Below are 20,486 nucleotides of genomic sequence, written 5' to 3'. Positions count from 1 at the left end.
AAATAATATTTTGTTTCAGGCAACTCTCCGCATGGAATTCAAAACAAAATTACCAGGAAAACAAGAGGATCGGAGAGACCCGCAATAAAACCTTTATAAACTAGGAGCGTTGTGAAATAACAATAAAAACTACAGTGTTTGTGCAATCATGCAAATCGGGGCGCGGTCGTTCGTTATTGTTTCTGTTTGTCCGTGAGTTGGGGGAGTGTGGGGGCCAATGCGAAGGCGCGGTGGATGCCCGCGCGCACCATGCGGCCCGTAGCGGTGCTGCTCGCCGCCGCGTGCGCCGCCGTCTCCGCACAAATCGCTTGGACACCCATCTTTTTAGATGGCAGCAGTAAGTAAATTTTTATTCGAATACAAGTAAAATCGAATACTAGTAGATAAGACGACCGTGAAGTGAAGTGGATATTCAGGGGTCCAGGGTTCGATTCCAGGAAGGCACCTTTGAGTATTCGGAATTATGTGCGTTTAAAGCAATTAAATATCACTTGCTTTAATGGTGAAGGAAACATCGTGAGGAAACATGCATGTCTGAGAGTTCTCCAAAATATGCACTAAGCCAGCGTGCTAGACCATAGCCCGCAAGCTCTTTTGAGAGGAGATAATATTATGTGCTCAGTAACTTAGTGATCCCTCTATGGGGATAATAGTTAAGAAATGATGATGATTGATAACACTTGGTGGGTAATTCAAATGTTATCATGACGTCTGGGGTGGAAAACAAGAGACAGATTTTTATAAATCCATATCGTAACACTTAGTTGAAGAAGGAATAGTGTGAAGCTTGGGTTCATTCAGGGGTCTTCTTGGGCGTGACGCGTGTAACATCAGCTGCAAGAATTGTCCGCATTGAGCGCATTACAGTAATGCTGATGAGTTTAGCAGTCTTAGGTGCCGATTTGACCTTTATTTTCGTCACTTGCATTATGTACTGTATTTTGCGTCATCCTGTTCCTGCAGGCGTGTGATTTTCTTTGTAAGCATTTTCATAATCAAACAACAGGCGTCCACTACTGGGCTTAAGTTCCTTGTAGGAAGTTCCACACGCCATGTCTTGCACTACATAAATTTAGCAGCTCCATACCGCTTGTTTGATGTCGCTTGTCCACGTAGAGTAGAAAGTGTCTGCCAGTGCTACGCTTTCTTCAGATTGAGACCTCAACGTCTGTAGGTTACTTACAAGCATTGCTTCCCTATAAAAGCTATTTTTCACAGGTCAAGTAGACCTTTGGACACAGTCATCATCAGGCTGCACGTGCCCCGGCGGGAGTGAAGACTGCGCGTGCTGCGTGCGGGACGGAGCATGCCCTTGCGGTGATGTCGCACCTACGAGATGCGCTCAGTGTGGCTTGGAACAGTACTGCTCTAACAGTAGGTCTTTTTATTAATAACTAGAGGATGCCCGCGACATCGTCCGCGTGGATTTAGATTTTTAAAGATTCCGTGGGAAATCTTTGATTTTCAGGGAAAAAAGTAGCCTATGTCCGTCCGCGGAATATAAGCTAACGCTCAAATTTCGTCAGAATCGGTTAAACTGTTGGGCCTTGAAAAGGTAGCAGACAGACAGACAAACAGACAGACAGACACACTTTCGCATTTATATTATTAGTATGGATGGATAATCCATTTACTTGCCAAAATCAGACCGCCAACTTCACATCGTCGAGTTACCTCAATCGAGGAATGGTACCATCTTTGAATTACTTTGTATGAAGTAATTAATAGAAGACCGTGATGCGCCTATAGTCTGTGATATTTTTATATGGCTGGATAACACGACGACTCGGCGTACGTATCGTTTAACCTCCCCTCCTAGTCATCTGTAAAACATTCTAGGAAGACATACATGGTCGCCACGATACAGGTTATCTAGTGTGGGAACCACTAGCAAGCGACACTATTATAACCTTTAAAGATATTTTATTTATTTATTTTTTACCTGGAAAATCAAAATCAAAATTAATTTTATGTACGACCACTAGTGTATCTTATGCTACGAGTACGTCTGTGACTTTACTACCGATTCGAAATGAGAAGAGTTGGAAAGACACTCTGCAGTTGCTCTTTTATCAACAACATTGATCATTATGTAAAAATTCACTCATATAATAAAAAAAAGATTCCGACGAATTGAGAACCTCCTCCTTTTTTGGAAGTCGGTTAAAAACACCTTAGTGAGGTTGAGTCAAGTCGAGGAAATCATGAGGTTACGACTTAGAATATGGGTATCTACTTAATTATGGTCAACCAAAAGCTCAGCCAAGCTTCCAATGCGCACTGTCGACGTAATCTCTGTTTTTACATTAAAAGACTCGCCGTCTTCTTTTCTTTGATTATGTAAGTTACATTTACTACTTAATAGGATTTGTACAAATAAGCGTTTCAGCTCCATTTCTGACCGACCCAAAAAGAGGGGTGTTATAAGATTGACGTGTGTATCTGTGTATCTGTCTGTGGCATCGTAGCTCCTAAACTAATGGACCGATTTAAATTTATTTGTGTTTGTTTGAAAGGGGGCTTGATCGAGAGTGTTCTAAGCTATAATCTAAGAAAACCGGTTCAGCCGTTTGAAAGTTATCAGCTTTTTTCTAGTTACTGTAACCTTCACTTGTCGGGGGTGCTATACATTTTTAATTTAGACTTGTTTGTTATAGTGTGCAACATAACAATAGACTCCCGGGTCCTCAAGAATAAATCGGGCAAAACATTCGGCCAGATTAAGTCTCCATCGATAGAGGGTCCGGGTGCTTGTTCTTACGTCCTTCAGCCTGACGCTGGGCAGCGGGTGGAGATCCAGCTCTACCGGCTCGTCTCTGTCGGTAGATTTAATGGTTCAAGGTAAAGGTTTTAAGGTTTTTAACTGTATATGCTTGCGTTTCACTATGCAATAATCATACCAAACAGCTGATGCTGCAGCGTAAGGTGAAACGCGCTTGCCTAGCTGGTCACTCTTCTTTTGAAGATATTGTATTAGATTAATATTTTTATTTTAGACGAATTATTAACTTTTATTGTAATACATCACACAAATCAGTACAAAGTACAGAAACACAAGAAGTAAAATAATGTATATACGATTTATACATGTTAAGATTATTTAATTTTTTTTTTAAAAGCAACGAATCCGACTTAATCTAATCAGGTATACCACGCCAAAGAAATTGCTCCAAGTAATAAGTGGGGTAGGTTGAAATTTTATTTAAAAATTGGAATATGAAGCATTTACACGTCAATTATGAAAAAGTAGGTAATGGGATAGTTAGTAGGGAATATCTACCTAATAAGTACGTATTTGCTAGATTGTTTTCGATGAGAAATTCAATTCTGAAATGTTCAATAAACAGAACTTGTGAGATAATGAGAAGTTTGTGTTAATGTTTTTGAACACAATCAACATAATATTATCACAATGTATCTTTAGACTGTGATAATATTATGTAGGAAGACGAACAGTGGCCCTGGTGGATCAACTTAGATTTCTCATACATATGAAACGTAAAACTTACACTCGGGGATAGTTCAGATAAACGGTTCAACCCAGTTAGGCTTTGGCGCACAGTAGAAACTTATACATTATTGTAATAATCTGTGGTAGGTAAAGTGAATTGAAATTTAATGGGTCACCTCAGGTCTACTAACCTCAGCCCCAACCAAGTATACCAAAGTACCCTATGTATTTTGGTACCTCTCATCATTTGAATGAAAACAATTAATTATGACTACAATTTTGGTACATAAAAATAAAAATAAAACAAATAAAATAATTATCTTCCTTCAGAATAATACCTACTCATATTATAACTGGTTTTGAGCTTGTTAGGTATTTGTAGAACATGTCGTAATAATACAAAAGATACCCGAAGGCGATCTTCAATCAAAACAATGTATGGAACGTCATGCCTTTTAAGTTATTATTAGTATTATATTCCTCGTATAATTATAAGATCTAGGCTAGACATTGAAGGCCTGAAAGTTGAAATTGCTTTATTAGGTTTATGTAACCAGAGACGCATACGTGATATCACAAAGGAGCAACGATTGTATTTAAATGTTTGAAAGCATAAAATTCAGTGAGATAATTTCTGTAGGTCTATGTACATAATCTCTAAACAAGCATAATTGACAGGTCTGTGCTCCTTTTATGCGTAGGACGTTTTGAAAGGAATTACAATATATTTAGGCCAAAAGTTTTAGTGTAGAGCTTGTGTAGAGGTTGTGTACAATCGAGTTGGCTTTTATTTCTTGCAGATATATTAGACTATTGTTGTGCCTAGTAAATAAGAATTCATTAAATTAATCTTTATACATAGTTCAATAAGGTTTGCTAGTGACATAACTAATTCCCTTTTTATGTAGTCTAAATATATAAAAAGAAAAGGTGACTGACTGATCGATATATTAACGTACAGCTCAAACTACTGCACGGATCGGCCTAAGGCATGCAAATAGCCATTATGACGTAGAGTGGGTAAAAGGGGGGGTTGAAATTTGTGTAGTCTATGCGGATGAAGTCACGGGCATAAGCTAGTAAAATTATAATTTTTGATTTGAGTCATTTTGTAAACAAATGGTAGATAAGTAGTTTTGTTTAATATCTACAGTTTAAAATAATTTCAGTTTCAGGACCAAATTTTTGTATTGATTTGACAAAGTTTGACTGAAATATACTACAATGTAATAATATCATTACGATCATTACGAGTGACGAAGCTCAACTTCACAATACATTACCAACATTGTGTTGACATAGAATATTTCGTAATCCATTACACGTCATTTGTGGTTTTTGAATAAATTATTGAATTGTTGAATTAACCTGTTAAAATGTAATAATCGGAATATTTCCACGAGTAAATACCTAACAAAATTCACAATTCAACATCATAATTACATACCTAGGTCTCTACCGTGCTTTTATTTGGTCACTAACAAAAATTCCTGGTTTGGATGTACCGTTGAGCTATTTAGGACATGCACATACGTACCTAATATTAATGTGTTATGTAGTTATGTGCGTTTTTAGCAATTAAATACCACTTGCTTTAACGGTAAAGGAAAACATCGCGAGAAAACTGCATGCCCCAGAGATCTCCGTAATGTTCTCAAAGTTGTGTGAAGTGACCAATCCGCACTTGGTCAGCGCGGCGGGCTATGTCCTGAACCCTTCTCATTCTGAGAGGAGATCTGTGCTCAATAGTGAGCCGGCACGCGTAATGGTTGATCATGATGATGATGATGATGAATTGATATTTATTTGTTCTTTTAGTTAGTCCATGGTGTACCATAGTCCAACGAAAATTGCCATTATTTTTTATAATAACATGAATTTCAACTTTTGGGCCAAAAAATCTGTTATAATACCTAATAATTGTAAAGTAGGTAAGGTACCCCTCAGAACTCTATGCCCTCTACTGACCTTTTCTGAATGGTTAAAAATCAATAAAATATTGATCTAGTTGTATAGGCGGATGGCTGCAGCTGGGCGATGGAAGTGCAGTCCAAGACGCCACTGGTACTGCGCAGACCAGGTTGTGTGGAACCAACGAGAGGTATACCCCACCTGTCGTGCTCTTCGCTGACCACGGAGCTTCGGTACTAGACTTTAGGTGAATATAACTTGTATTTAAAAAAAAATTCTCATACAGAATTTCTGAATGCAGAGTTAGTATTTACAACTTGGAATTTCGGAAAATTATTCATATTTCATCCATCGATGATTTCATGAGTTGACTACAGTTGTTGTCGCGAAGTTTTCGACATAGTACCTACCATTAACGTACAATAGGTGTGCAAGAGTTGCATTGCAAAGCCGGGAATCAGCTAATTTAAAACATTATTATCTGTACTGAGATACCTCAATCTGTTAAAATAAAGTAAAGTATTCTTTATTGCACACAAAATTTACATAAAAAAATACATAACATATTTGTGTTACCAAAATATTTGTTTATTTGTGTTCGCAAAGTAATTATTATCTGTAATGCGTATTGTTTCATGTTAATTAAATTAAGTGGATGGGTACTTACGTCTGTTTATTATTCACCAAAATCTGCCGCTTCATGATTTAAAATACACACATATTTTGATATTGAATGCTGCTATTAAACCCAAAATCCGTACATGTAGTTCTGCGGTGGCGTTCAATCCGTATTAAATGGTGTTTACGTTCATTAGTCGAGGCATTTAAATGAGCGTTAGGTCCATGTAATATTAACAGACAGATATTTCGAGTCCGTCTAATATAACATGAACATACGAGCAACGAATGCCGACAGCGAATTAGCGCTTAGTAATTTTATTGCAAATTAGCAGAGCCGAGCCTTCCAAGCCTTGCTTGGTTGAAATTTCTGATAAAATTATTTCTTAGTATTGTAATGCAAAAGCAGGTGCTACTTTGAGGAGGTCCATGATACACAACCACAAGCTTAATTCGCTATACTTAGTCCATCATAAGAAACAAATCTGTATGGTCCAACTTGCACCATTCGATATGCAGCACCACTCCGCTCCTTTGTAGATTTAACAGCTCTCAGAGAACATGACGACTATAGAAATATGATGATTAAGTACGACTATTATAGAACTTATGTCCGTAAACGTATTGTGTACATTGTATCAAACGAAATTCTCCGTAACAGTATTTCATCTGCCCTTGTACGGAAGGATTAGTAATGCTCGGTTCGGAATTGTGGTTATTCGACAAAGGGGACATAGAATTTGTGATCTACGACGCTCACAGCACAGTGTCCTATTGGGAATACAGACCGATTTGGAGCTTTGTTAGAGCAATTTCGTAAGTTCTACAAAACGTACGCGGTGACGCAGAATATAGTTCATGCACAATTATCATTTCACATTGACATTTTACATTTGGCCCTAGAAGCTAGAGGGCCACGATGGCATACCCTAACTAGTGAAATGGCTAGAAGACTGAGTGTAGGTACTAACTTCACTCCGTGCCTTACCCGGTTAAGAAGGCTATGCCTCAACGTCCAGACCCCCGATTGGTGCCTGTTTAACGTAGACTGCACTCTCTCTCTCTGACATTGACATTTTTTTATTTTGTTACCAGGATAACAGAAAAAACAATCAGGTCACAATTTCTCGCATTCTTCAGTTTCACTTCTCTGAGCAACACACAAGGAGTAGGGTTCCACCCGAGAGGCGGCTCTAGAATTCCACATACGGGTAAGATTACATTATAGATTAATTTTAATAGAAAGATAAAATGATTCGAAGTTGTTTGACTGCGGATTAATTAATACCTTTCTTCTTGTTTCAAAAGCAAAATGGCCTAATTTCATTGAAGAAAACCCAGCGTCGATCTTTGACTAGAAATTCGCACATTTTGCATTTAATCAGTAATTGGTCAATGAAACTAACCCGCCATTTCGTCCGCGTTGATTTAGTTTTTAAAATCTCATGAGAACTATATCAAAATAAACACTGAATATCAAATTCCGAAATAAAAATATTTTATTCTTAATTCTTTTATATTGAAAGTTTCATAATGTTAACAGTATTTATTGGCACCCAAGATTTATTCATAATCCTGCAAGAGTACTGGACAAGGTGCGACCCTCGTCACAGTCTCTTTAGATTGAGTGTTCCATAAAGATACGAGTGGATTTGAAATTTTCCTTTCTCATCCAAACGTACAAATATATGAATTTTCAATTTATTACTCTTAACATTAATATACTCAGGAGACTTATTACACATCACTGCATACGTAATTTACAAAATGTGTAATATTTGTCAGAGGTTCCCTTAGGATTGTCTGGGAAATAACGTTGAAAGCTTATTTCATTCGCGTTACTTTTACTCGTATCTATGGACGATGGAATTAATAAATATAATTGGATTAATGCGTAAATATAATTTTGGTAAATTGAAAATATTAATGAAACAAGTTATAGGCATCACAGATAAAAACAAACTATTTCGTACACAGATCTCGGACGAACGAAATAGCATGTTTAAAAAAACAAGTTGCAATAAAACAAAACAGTTTTATAAAAAGGGTTTAAAAATAAAACAATGTTGATCGATTTTACTTTTATTCTGGCTTTAAAATTTTTGGTTTCGCAAAAATAGGTACCAGCAATATTTTAGTTAATAAATACTAAGTATTTAAATTACAGTATTTATCACAAATCCTAGACAAAAATGGATTTACTTTAGTAATCAATAAAACGCTAACACTTTTTAGCTGTGCGACACGTATTTTAATTTTAATGCTTCTAAGGTTGCGATTACACCTGTAACTTTTACTCGCGTAAGTAGCTTACGTTATTAATTGACAACAGGTAAATGACACTTATAAGAATTTATATTAGCCAATTTGTCGTAAGTTAGTCATGTAAGCTGTTACGAGAGTAAAACTTACAGGTGTATCTAAATGCATAAATTCTTTACTTTTAAGGCAATCTAAAGAGAAAAATAAAGGTTTTTCATTTTTCTTTTCATTTTCACGTAAGTTTTTCGGCCTTATATTTTTCCGTTGTTCCCAGACTGTGATTGGCTGTATCAAGACGTGTCATGCCGTGGCTCCGGTACATGCGTTTTGGCAAGTCCGGGCTATCCGGGCTTATACCCACCACATCGTCGCTGCCGCTACCTCTTTGCGACTAACTCAGTTCATACGCGAGTCAAGATCATCTTTACCTCCATTATGCTGCCAAGAAAGTGAGTATCCTCTACTTTTACACAACTCCCAAAAAAAGTATGTAGATTTAAAATTACAGGGGCTCAAATATTTGTATGTAAATTTTTAAGACCGCGTAACTTTGAAACTGAATATTTTAACAGAAATCTGGAAAACCACAGACATAGATATTAGTTTCTAGAATATGTCTGCAAAATTTCATGGACTTTGGTTGCTTATTTTTCAAATGAAATTGAAACTACGTTTGTATCAAACGAGTGACGGAGAGACCCCTCTTAACGATTTTTTTACAGCTTGAATAAAACTGACACACTTTAAAATAAATTCAAACAGATTTAATTATTGAATTGACCTGCCATTAAATCTACATTAAACACTGCAGAGCCAGCCGTATTTACCCGACGAGAATACCTTTTGTTGAATTTCCACTCGTAATTATATTCAAAGAGTGTTGTTAGTGGAACGTTGGCTTTGTTTCGCGTTCTTGTGAGCTCAGCTGGTGCCTTGGTAGAATTTCCACATTATTTTTCCTGGTGCTAAGTGTCGAGCTAATCTAAGTATCTAGTTGCTTGTGAAACGTACCTGTTTTGTTCATGAGCATTACACTTATTAATTCGTCTAATATTTTTGCCTTGTTACGTGCGATTTTTTGTATAAAGAATCGCTCGTGGTCATACAGGGTGTGACCAGAACCCTAACAAAAAATTAGCGTTATTATTATACTATCTTAACACAATCCAACGCCATTTTGCCTTGCCTTACCTAGTTTTAGTGATTTAGTATTTTTCAAGCCCGCATTGTATATCATGCAAAACTCTCGGGTCAATGCCCCACCTACGACGCGGCATTGATTTTGAGTGGACTATTTACGCAACGTTCATTGACCTCTAGGTCAGTCAGATGTTCTATTTGCAGTATATTGTGAAATTTCAAAAAATACAGGATTTTCAAAATTTCTTTTTCATAGTTCATTTAATAGTATCTTATCAGTAATCATCATTAATACTGTCACTTGTCTTCGTTTTTGCTAGAATTCTAATTACACCCTGTATACTATTTCATTTGGATTGTGAACACACAAATTATTGTGATGACAATATTTTGCCTATTAATTTATTGTCAGTCATCATCGTCATCATCGCCGGCTCAGTATCACGGGTCTCTTCTCAGAATGAGAAGGGTTTGGGCATAGTCACCAAGATGGTCAAGTGCGGGTTGGCACACCTTGCGAAAATTATGTAAAACTCACAGGCAGGTTTCCTCATAAGTTCTCCTTCACTAGTTAATAGTGAAGGAGAACTTAAAGGGAAGGGGATGCTTAAAGTGCGCATAACTCCGATAAGTTAGAGGTGCTTGCCCGGGATCGGACCCCCTAGCTTTCGAATAGGGAGCCAATTTCTTAACCACTAAGGGCACCAGGCTATTAAATTTCTAACATTAGGTAATAAAAATTTTGCGAGTTTATTTACCTCCATAAATCGTAATAATATATTTTTCGTCAAATACTCCACAGAAGGGTAAAAAATCATCATTAAAAAACCTCAGGAGAAGCATTCTGTGTCAAACCCTAGTTGAAATACTTTTGTCTAGCGCCCGTAAAATTCATACGAAACGACCCTGTGAAGTAGGTAGCTGTTATAGCACAAGTAAAGGAATAAATCCAAAAATCGTGAATTTGTGGTTACATCACAGGAAAAATAATTAAAATGTGTTTCAATTTTCAAAGACAACTATACCAAGTAAGTAGGGTATTATATTATGAAAGGGCTTTACTTGTACATTCTAAAACAGATTTTTATTTATTTTTAAGCATAAAGTTTTCAATTTATCGGGCAAAATGTCGGAAAAAATACCCGAGTACGGAACACTCGGTGCGCGAGTCTTACTCGCACTTGACCGGTTTTTTTATGCAGGCTTGCATGCTTGCAGTTACGTATGTAGCCTGCACCTTGAGTTTTCATGCTGTTCACAAGCGAGATATTTGCACTAAATTGTAAGACAGACGCTTAAGCATTCTTATACAAAATGATATTTTGTTCATGCTGGCCTGTTTAACAGCTGTATTGTAGCGCAACGGATGTATTAATAATAGTCTACAGTGATTGAGATTACAGTCAGACAGAGTATTGTTGAGCTTCTTGAGCGAGCATATTTCTTTTAATTTCAAACGCTACCAACTCTATTTATCTTAAGTAGTAGTTGTTAAGATTTTCTCTCGTAATTATCCTCAAAGAGTTTTGTTGTTAAAGCGTTGACTTTGTTTGCCTTTCTTGCGGACGTGTTTGCTGTTTAAATAGAGTGTTTTTATTATACTGTATTATTTTAGTTGCTTGTTTGCTATGATCTGTTTACTATACAAGTAAATACAAATATTAATTGTGAGAAATCCAAGCGTGTATACTGTATATTATACGAGTGTATATCTCCATAAGATAAAAAAGAAGGGCGCGCATTTACGCGCGTACAAAAACGCGCTAAAAACGCAAATCTGAAACCACTTTACAATTCGCGCTGTGATGGCGTTATAAGTAAGTAGTGCGTTTCAGGCAACCCTTTTTTGAAACACACTCGTAGGTGTCAAAAGTGTAATATCTAGGTATATAATCTGTGTCGTACCTGTATAATTATGTAATGAACACACACACACACACACCAGCGTACGGATTTGTCTTCACTTTTTAAAATACAATCGCACGCGCTTTGCCCATCTGTAGTTTTAAATTATCTTTGCTTTCAGGCTTTAGAGCGTTGAGTTACGTAGAGTTTCGCTAAAATAAAGCGACATCATTAAAAGTACCTCGGGACACCCATTCTATTTCAATTCCAGAGTCAGTATTTTTATCAAGCGCCCGCATGTGAATTCGTATGTTTTGAAAGGCCATTGAACAATCGTTCCTGCAAATAAAAGAACCTCTCCGTATCTCTGTTTCACCCGCGCGGACACGCTCGCTGGAATATGTGGACCAAACCAACGTATTGTAAACCAAATGTAAATTCTTTTTTCAAATCCTCGGGCCTCGTAGTTTTAAGTTAACGAAAAGTAACGAAAAAAGTTATCGACATCACTTATAGCTATGTATGAAAAATATTAATATTGACATAACGACGGTCGTAACTTCTTTCCGTTAATCACATATCGGTAGGAGTTTTTTTGAGATAACTATGAGGTGAAACTTCCAGATCCTTCCGCATAAGACTGTCCTGTGACCTAGGTACATTTATTTCATTCTAGGTTACCTATGCTTAAGTTGAATAAAGATGATACTGCACTAAACCAATTAGAAAGAAAATGAATTCAAATTGCAACCTAGATTCGTATAAATAAAATTTAATTTCAAGATATGAATAGTCCCGTTTTTAATGATGAACCGTGTCCTATTTTTGCAGGCACACCTATTCATAACGAATTACGTATACCTAAATTAAATAGATTTGGGGTTTCATTTTCTTGGAATATGATTTATTAACAACACGTATGCCCAAAAAAAACTTAACAATACCTATTACTATGATACCGATTACCAAATATGATGAGTAACGTAAGCTTGTAAGTAAGCAATTTTCTGTAAGCTATGCTGAATACAAAATTTCCACAGATGCGAAAAACTATTAGCTTTAGTCAATGACTTCTATGTATAGAATAATAATAATAATTTATCATTAGGTACTATACCACTGTCTGCAGTTAGTAGTAATAATTATTCGATCTCTTAGGAATATCGGATAAGCCATCAAATAAACACACTTTCACATTTATAATATGGGTACCTATTTAGATTAGTCCAATTAAAATATTTACCTATAGTCTATACCGTTTTCTGTAACTTACTTGAACTCCAAGCTACTTACTAGTTACTACTACATAGTACGGCGTATGAGTTATTATTTGTAAACACTGACTCTAAAGTTTGTCAACACTGTTTTGTTAAGATAGTAAATATTTATTTATTTCCAAAAAAAAACCGGCCAAATTCAAGTCAGATTCGCGCACCGAACGTTCCGTAATCAGGTATTTTTTCTGCCATTTTGCACGATAAATCAAAAAAAGAAGTACCCTATAGGGTTTCTTGACTGACACGACAGACGGACAGACAGATAGACAGAGACATACAGACAGACAGCCCGACAGACTAACAGATAGACAGACAGACAGACAGACAACAAAGTGATCCTATAAGGGTTCGGTTTTCCTTTTGAGGTACGGAACTTTAAAAATAGACCCAACTAAAATCGTCGCTCAAAGTCGTTAGCACGCTTCTATTCAGCGCATTCGCACTGGCCTGGTGCAGTTGGACAATTGATAATTATCACCTCTTTGCAGCCATTGTGCCACGGACTATTTAACGTTGCGGGCTGGCAGCTCGCCCTCAGCGCCGCTGCTGGCGTCGCTCTGCTCCGAGAGAATCGCCACGTTGGAACATCCCGGCCCCAACCTATTGTTGGAATTCAAGTACGTAATCGGTTCAATTCGAGATTTATCACTTGTGACAGCATTTCGAATTTTCCGATACAATTTTAATAAAATGAGTCAAGCTACGACCTTTTTTTAACCCCCGACCCAAAAAGAGGGGCGTTATAAGTTTGACATGTGTATCTGTGTATATGTGTATCTGTGTATCTATCTGTGGCATCGTAGTTCCTAAACTAATGAACCGATTTTAATTTTGTTTTTTTTTTTGTTTGAAAGGTGGCTTGATCGAGAGTGTTCTTAGCTTTAATCCAAGAAAATCAGTTCAGCCGTTTGAAAGTTATCAGCTCTTTTCTAGTTACTGTAACCTTCACTTGTCGGGGGTGTTATAAATGTTTAATATACCTTGATTACATGTTTGTTATGTTTAATTACATAAGTGTAGTTCGCGACAGCTCGACATGGCAATCGGGGTATGAGGCGGGTGAACGCACCGCACACCCGCACATCACCCGCGCTATCCCGCATCGGATTAGCGTGCGTTGCGAACCTTTGAAGACCTTTGAGTATTACAATGTACAATACTTAGTGGTTCTCTCAATACCTGTAACAATCACACTAATATTATAAAGGAGAAAGTTTGTATGTGAGTGTGTGTGTGTGTGTGTGTGTGTGTGTGTGTGTGTGTGTGTGTGTGTGTGTGTGTGTATGTGTGTATGTTTGTTACTCCTTCACGCAAAAACGGATTGGGCTGAAATTTAGAATGGAGATAGATTACACCCTGGATTAGCACATAGGCTACTTTTTATCCCGGAAAATCAAAGAGTTCCCACGGGAATTTTAAAAAACCTACATCCACGCGAAAGAAGTCGCGGGCATCAGCTAGTATTTCATATATTTAAACGGAATCAAGTACTCTAGTAGGTATAGTGGGATAAATGGAAGCGGCTCTTAATATTTTTTAGCTTAGCATAATGTTTTATACCTATTGAGTTTTAACTTGACAAAATGCCACCTTTGAGGGATAGGTATTCATTAGAGCGATGTTATAAGTCACTGAAATACGATATTGATCCACGACTAAATTAGGACGTATATTGATCGGAACTTCAGACCCAATCATAATAAAGCCAATAGAAACTTTGCAAAGAGTATTATAGCACACAGCTAGCTATCTTTCTGACCTACTTTTTGAGTTCGAGACAGTATTAATAATTGTGTGAACTTTAGGTCAGTAATAAATCTCTTCTACTTAAATGATTACTGGATCCTCTTTTAACAATTACTAGCTAATGAGAATGTAATGGATATCCACGTAACGCACTTAGCTATTGCTTAGGTGAATTTGCTAGTTCACTATTTATTAATGGGTAGAGAAACTTTACTTAAGTAAAACATGCTACGCAAAAGGAACAACTGCACATTCGAGAAAATAATACTTTCACGTAAACTTAGTAGTTTTGTAACAAAAAGTTCTTTCGCGTCGCTTCTCTCCTGGTAATATTCTTTTTTAAATTGCCTTATGCTTCAGTTATAAAAGGTACCTTTTAGGTAAGGAGGCTCAGTGTAAAAAAATAAACTCCTAAATCAGTTTCAACAGAATGCACACATATGAAGATATTAAAAGTATTTAGAACTAAACGAAGCTCAGTTTTAATACAATTAGGTATCCACTAATAAAATTCCATAAAACTGAAGGTCAATATAACTCGCATTCTTCATGAAATTGGGCTTCTTCACCAATTTTTTATCAAAGCCCTTTGCCCAAAATTATATTTCACAGACAAGGTTATCGCATGAATTTATTAAAAAAAAAAAAAAAAAAACAATTGTGGCAGTATCTTTTACAGTTTGTTTTATTTAATTTGAAAGCTCGACCGGTCTTGATGAAGAGCCCTTTATTAGGGTAAAAATAAAATATAACAACGTTCCCAAAATAGTCCAAACTATCTATTTTAGCCAAAAAAGATCTTGCGCTTTGCTTCCTCCTGGTAATGTTCCTTTTAAATTGCCTCGTTGCAGTTTTCTTACATGCAACCTCTTTTATACCCCAATACTTTGGTCCAAATTGTTTTCTTTTCTTACAAGCATTGTAACAATCAAAAGATTTTTTATCTTGAGAGATGAATGAAGAGATTTTTATGCACTCATTGTAATCTTTTATTCATCAATTTTTATAAGGAGTTCATTGAGTTATTCCCTATTTATTCGATGAACATACTTTGTTCAGGTTGGCTTATGAAGCTTAGTATTTTTCTGTATAAGTCTTTTCTAAAATACTTTCGTAAACATACAGTTGCAGGTTTTACGGACATTTTATTTATTTCCACACGTTGCATGGAGCAAAGCTGTTTTTACAATTTTTGTCAACAAAATAATCAATATTTCCGCTGAAACAAGAATACTTTAACTTAACAATCCCAGATCTTTTGTGTCCATCTCAAAATAGCCATCCTCTTGCTTACAGTACTCTTACAATCGTCTTTTAAAACTTCAATGCTCTGACCCAATTTGTTAGTCGGTTTTCTCACTCGCATCTTAAGTTGTAACTTCATTTCAAAGCTGTTTCTCCCCGCCTTATTAAATTTTTATCTGTTTTATCTTTTCGCAGTTTCTCGTTTATTAAAAGTATTAAGTAGGTATGGCTTAAGTGTGATGTATATAAGAAAAGAATGTTAAGTTTGTCTTTTTGTTCATGCATTACCTTTGCATTTGCGTATCTTTCATTCGATTTAGTTGAAACTTTGTACTGTCGTTTTTGGAACTTGCGTAAAGGTTTCTGAAATAATACCATCAATGTGCAATAGGCGGTGTGTTGTCGTGAGCGTGAGTCACTTGCATGGCAGTTTTCGATATTAGTTCCTGAACCTGTTTGTCCAAGTTCCAAGGTGATGTCATATTTCAATGTTAATAATGTTTGTACTTGGACGAGTTTAAGAAATAAAGATTTTATTTCTTTGTCTAGTTCTGGACCGCTTATTCCACCCTATGACTACAACGGATTTATTGCAAAGCTGGAATTCTTGGAGAAAATAGACACAAGTGGACCACCACCCACAGTAGCAGCTTCACCACCTCTTGCGGCGCTTACACATTTAACGCATGGTAAAACGATTTTTGTTTGAATTTCATGCCATTTTCATAATTATGTAACACATAACAGCGAGAAACTATAAGCGTTAGCATCCTTATGTGGCCTAAGTACATTCGATCTACTCGCCCGATATATTATGTTTTTGCTCAACGTTTCTAATACGAACCGCTAAGACGTAGAATGCCCTCCGACGTCCGTATTTCCTGCCATATCTAATCTAAATACCTTCAAGGTATGAATAGACATCTTCTAAATAAGCGTGTTTCATTTAGAACTTATAATTGGTTTTTATTAAGAGTTATTGTCGTCACTTGCACTCAACAAGAGCAATCTTACAATAAGAAAAAACTCCTTAATGACAAGTCTCACCATTTCTAACTTTCGACGATCAAATAAATCATTAGAACTTGTACTGTGCTTACATAGCAAGACACTAACATACCTCTATCATTAAAGGGGAGAGGAATATTCTCGCAGAAAACGATGCAGCATCCAATGAGATATCGACCAATACAGGAGACCACATTGGGTGTGGGGCCACAGTACGAGGCTATGGCGCGGGCGGCATCCGCTCGGGGCATTTTGATACAAGGACCACAGCGTGGCGATCGCAATGCGTTATACATTTAGTAGGAATTCCAACGGATGTGGTCCAAGTGTCACTGTTTAATTATAATCTAAGGTATGTTTGCTTTTTCTATGTCATAAGTTCTGATTTTGCATCAGGTTATTCCGCCAATTATGTCACTACCAGTCATTGCAAGATTATTACAATATAGGGGATTGTAGCAAAACTGACAATAAAACTTGTCGTATAATGGATACCCTATAATGAAATCAAGAATCAATACATATATTGTAATCATTGATCAAATGATCATTGTGAATAGTCAATACACTCATTGTGCGCCATGATTATGTTTATGTTATAAATTAGAAGTTTTTTTTTTAGGTTACAAAGTTGTAGATCTCATATTGAGATCTTAGAAGGACTTCATGAATTTGGTGCAAGAGGAGAGAGAGGAGATAGATTTGAAAGAGGAGACAGAGCTCTCCTACGTGTATGCGGTCCATCTGTAAGAGAAGCAAGGGATCCTTCTGGAAGGTTTTTATTTCGTCAAGCGGTTACGTCAAAAGGATCAAACTTGACGATATTAGTGAGGAGAGCAACATCACAAAGCGTTGATGAAGAAGAGTTTGTGGACGGAGCTTTCGCTTTTCATGATGGTAAGATACTAAACATTACTCCATATAATTTCAATGTATACCTAAATTATACAGGGGTTTATCTATACTTATTACTAAAAAATGACCGCGGCTTTGCTCCCGTGAGAATTTCGCAATCCTCTTTGCAAAACTTCAGCCTTCTAGGTTCAATAGTTTGGGTTGGGCATTAATGGTTCAGTCAGCGAGTTGCCTATATCAATTTTCGGGATTCAAGCTATCACTGTATCAAAATCGGTTAAACGGCCCATCCGTTTAATTCCATTTGAGAATCCCGTGGGAACTCATCGTTTTTCCGAGATAAAAAGTAGCCTATCTCCTTCCCAGGGATGTAAAATAATTTTGTATTAAATTTCATCAAAATCGGTTAAACTGTTGGGGCGTGAAAAGCTAGCAGGCAGGCAGACAGACACACTTTCGCATGTATAATATGTATGTATGTATATTAGTATGGATTTCATGGCACTATTAAATGACGCGAGACTGTGTCAAGTCATAGAATTTAATCTGAGATTCAGATTTTTGTTTTTCGATACAGAACAGCACGAAGGCACAGCGTCACCTGATGCTACATGTGCGTCAACTCACTACGGCTTAGCATCGCCTGCTCATGGAGGAGTTTCCGCGCCTTCACACCACCACATATTTTGGAATATCGAAGAAAGACTTATGTGCACGCATCGATTTATACCTGCATCTAATCAAAGCGTTACTATAGAGGTAATTATTCAAGTGATGGATTAATAAGATCTCAATTTATTTTTTTATTTTTTACCAAAAATTCATAAAAGTAGAAAGAAAAAAGGTAAAAGTAGACGGGGAAGCACTTATCTCTATAAAGAGATCTTTATCAGTGACCCCTTATTATTGCCAAGGATACAGAATAGGGATATGTGTATTTCTACGTAGTTAGTATTTTCTACGTAGTTGGACTATCTTTTGGACTTGATTATAAGCTTGCATCATAATTGAATTTTAGTCCTATAGGCAATTGTTACTCCACATGGTATCAGGCTATTGGGTTGAGCTCTCAGTTTAACAAGATTGATTACGTAATCACAATCATCCTTTCCATCAATTTCGTTAATTTGTCGTGCCTAGGTCAAATTAATTTGATGCCAGAATGATGTCAAACTGATGCCAAATTGAAGCCAGAATGATGCCAGAATGATTGACTAAATTCCTTAGATTCAGCGCCTGGATCGCATGTGGAGTGCAGAACAACCCGGCAGCGTGGCAACAGGCGCGGGCGGTTGTCGGACTGCTTGCGGCGACGCGGGCTGCGAGTGTCGCGCAGCCACTCCTCTGCAGTACCACGACCACGTGGCCCTTGTAGCAGGGGATGGCACCCATTTATCCTGCCTCTGTGGGGATTTTCAGGTAAAACTGCATAATATAGTGAGTTCCAATGCCAACCTTCCAACTCCAAAGTCAGGCTCATGTCAGCGTATTTTTTTTTAATTTGCCTGTCTACTAATGATGCAGAAAGATCTGTGAACCCACCGCATTATTATCCCAAGAGAACTCGTGCTGTTAAAAAATTAATGGAAATAAGTCACGACCCTCAGGAATGAGGAAAACGACTATGAAGAAGCCTATGATGTACTACTAAAACAAAGCAAACCAAACCCGACAGTATTATGCTATCAGAAAGTTCCGATGTCCATCCATCTTCCACCTCGTTATCAAAGAAGCATAATGGTACCATAACTACCTATTGTCATACAAATAACACGTGTCTGCAAAATTTCAACACATTCGGACAATTAGAAGTATCTGGCATAATCACATACCTACTTAGTGATTGAAAATTCCTTAAAATTCTAAATGAAAAAACCAATTGCCGACAAATCAATTAGCAATTTCGACGGAATGATAATATACGAACAAGTCAAACTAATAAAACCATCTACTTTGCTCACAGTTAATTGTAGAGTCGAATTTTCTTTTATAACATGGAAGGGGAAATTGGATTTTTATCGAGATTCAAAAAATCAGAGATCGAGAGTCGAGTAAATTGACGATAATAACCTAACACAAAGGACAATCAAGGCAAGCAGTAAACAAAATATTGCCCACTTTATGTGACCAATCAATGAGCAGTCTTTCTATACAAAATCGTTATCGTGATGATTCGAACGAAATATTTATGAAATACTTGGAATCGTTTGTTTATATCTATCTTATTATTTCTGTGAGAATTAAGATCGCCATGGTACTTTTTTGTATGATTATATTAAACCATCCAACTTATAAGGTCGAGAGTGAAAATCGCTAAAGAAAAGCTATGCCCGACAATAAAGTAGTTTATTGGTTGACACGATGACTATAGAAGTTTTATACATATTTACGTATCATTAGTTCACGTGCCCCACTGCCCTCGCTTAACCATATCTAAAAGCTGGGACACACCAAACGCGTATGCAGCACGTAAGCGTAGACGTAGCGCGTACCATGACGTTGTAATGTATGGAACTAACTGTATGAGATATGGCATACTGCTTGCGTGACGTGAACGTTCGCGTAGACGTAATGCGTGCTGTCATGTCTATGGATTCACGCGCGTCACTACGCGTGTGGTCACGTGTACGTGCTTGGTGTGAATCGGCTCTAAAACGCCGAAAGACCTTTTGTAAGCTACACGATAATTCATGTACAAGTGAAAGTCGGTAATAAATTGATCGTGTTATTCGAGTTAACGCCAACACGAGGATGGGCCAGCCCTTCTACGACTGGCGTCCGGGTCGCGGCGCGATCCGCATAATTAAGTAAGAGGATTTCCATTAAGTATGTAATAGCAATAAAGCGCGAGCAGTCATCCAACCGTAAGGGCGTTTTATACGGACCACCTCACGACACGATTTGCGGTCACGATATGGAACAAACTACAAACAACGGCATCCGAGTAAATTACAAAAAGTTTTCTTTTGTGACTCAGTCGATACATCGTTTGCAGCTTCATACTCGTATATTTTGGCTATAAGTAGATAATATAAACCTATAATCGCTGCCAAAAATTCATATCAATACGTGTGTCGTGTTGCTTAGAGGGCTTCTTTCACAAATCATAATCGCCAAATAAACTTTAT

At 37.0% G+C, this 20,486-nt stretch overlaps 1 protein-coding gene across 3 annotated transcripts in view; it reads left to right on the top strand.

The window, feature by feature from the left end:
• The first annotated feature begins 121 nt into the window (after positions 1 to 121).
• Positions 122 to 20,486, top strand: part of LOC123871118 — a 30,291-nt gene continuing 9,926 nt past the window's right edge. For 2 of the 3 annotated variants that reach the window (XR_006797215.1, XM_045914725.1), the window contains exons 1-12: positions 122 to 337; positions 1,219 to 1,374; positions 2,658 to 2,841; positions 5,460 to 5,609; positions 7,076 to 7,191; positions 8,517 to 8,691; positions 12,993 to 13,121; positions 16,045 to 16,184; positions 16,630 to 16,855; positions 17,126 to 17,400; positions 17,936 to 18,117; positions 18,586 to 18,777. Coding sequence is in view for 1 of the 3 variants with exons in the window: in XM_045914725.1 (XP_045770681.1) it covers positions 235 to 337; positions 1,219 to 1,374; positions 2,658 to 2,841; positions 5,460 to 5,609; positions 7,076 to 7,191; positions 8,517 to 8,691; positions 12,993 to 13,121; positions 16,045 to 16,184; positions 16,630 to 16,855; positions 17,126 to 17,400; positions 17,936 to 18,117; positions 18,586 to 18,777 (2,028 nt within the window). In the remaining 2 variants the exon portion in view is untranslated. The remainder of the gene's footprint in view (positions 338 to 1,218; positions 1,375 to 2,657; positions 2,842 to 5,459; positions 5,610 to 7,075; positions 7,192 to 8,516; positions 8,692 to 12,992; positions 13,122 to 16,044; positions 16,185 to 16,629; positions 16,856 to 17,125; positions 17,401 to 17,935; positions 18,118 to 18,585; positions 18,778 to 20,486) is intronic. The other variant, XR_006797217.1, reaches the window with a different exon arrangement.

This window comes from Maniola jurtina, chromosome 2 (genome assembly GCF_905333055.1).
Source record: "Maniola jurtina chromosome 2, ilManJurt1.1, whole genome shotgun sequence".
NCBI lineage: Eukaryota > Metazoa > Arthropoda > Insecta > Lepidoptera > Nymphalidae > Maniola > Maniola jurtina.
The sequence above is the reverse complement of the archived record's forward strand: the minus strand, read 5'-3'. Positions and strand labels throughout refer to the sequence as shown.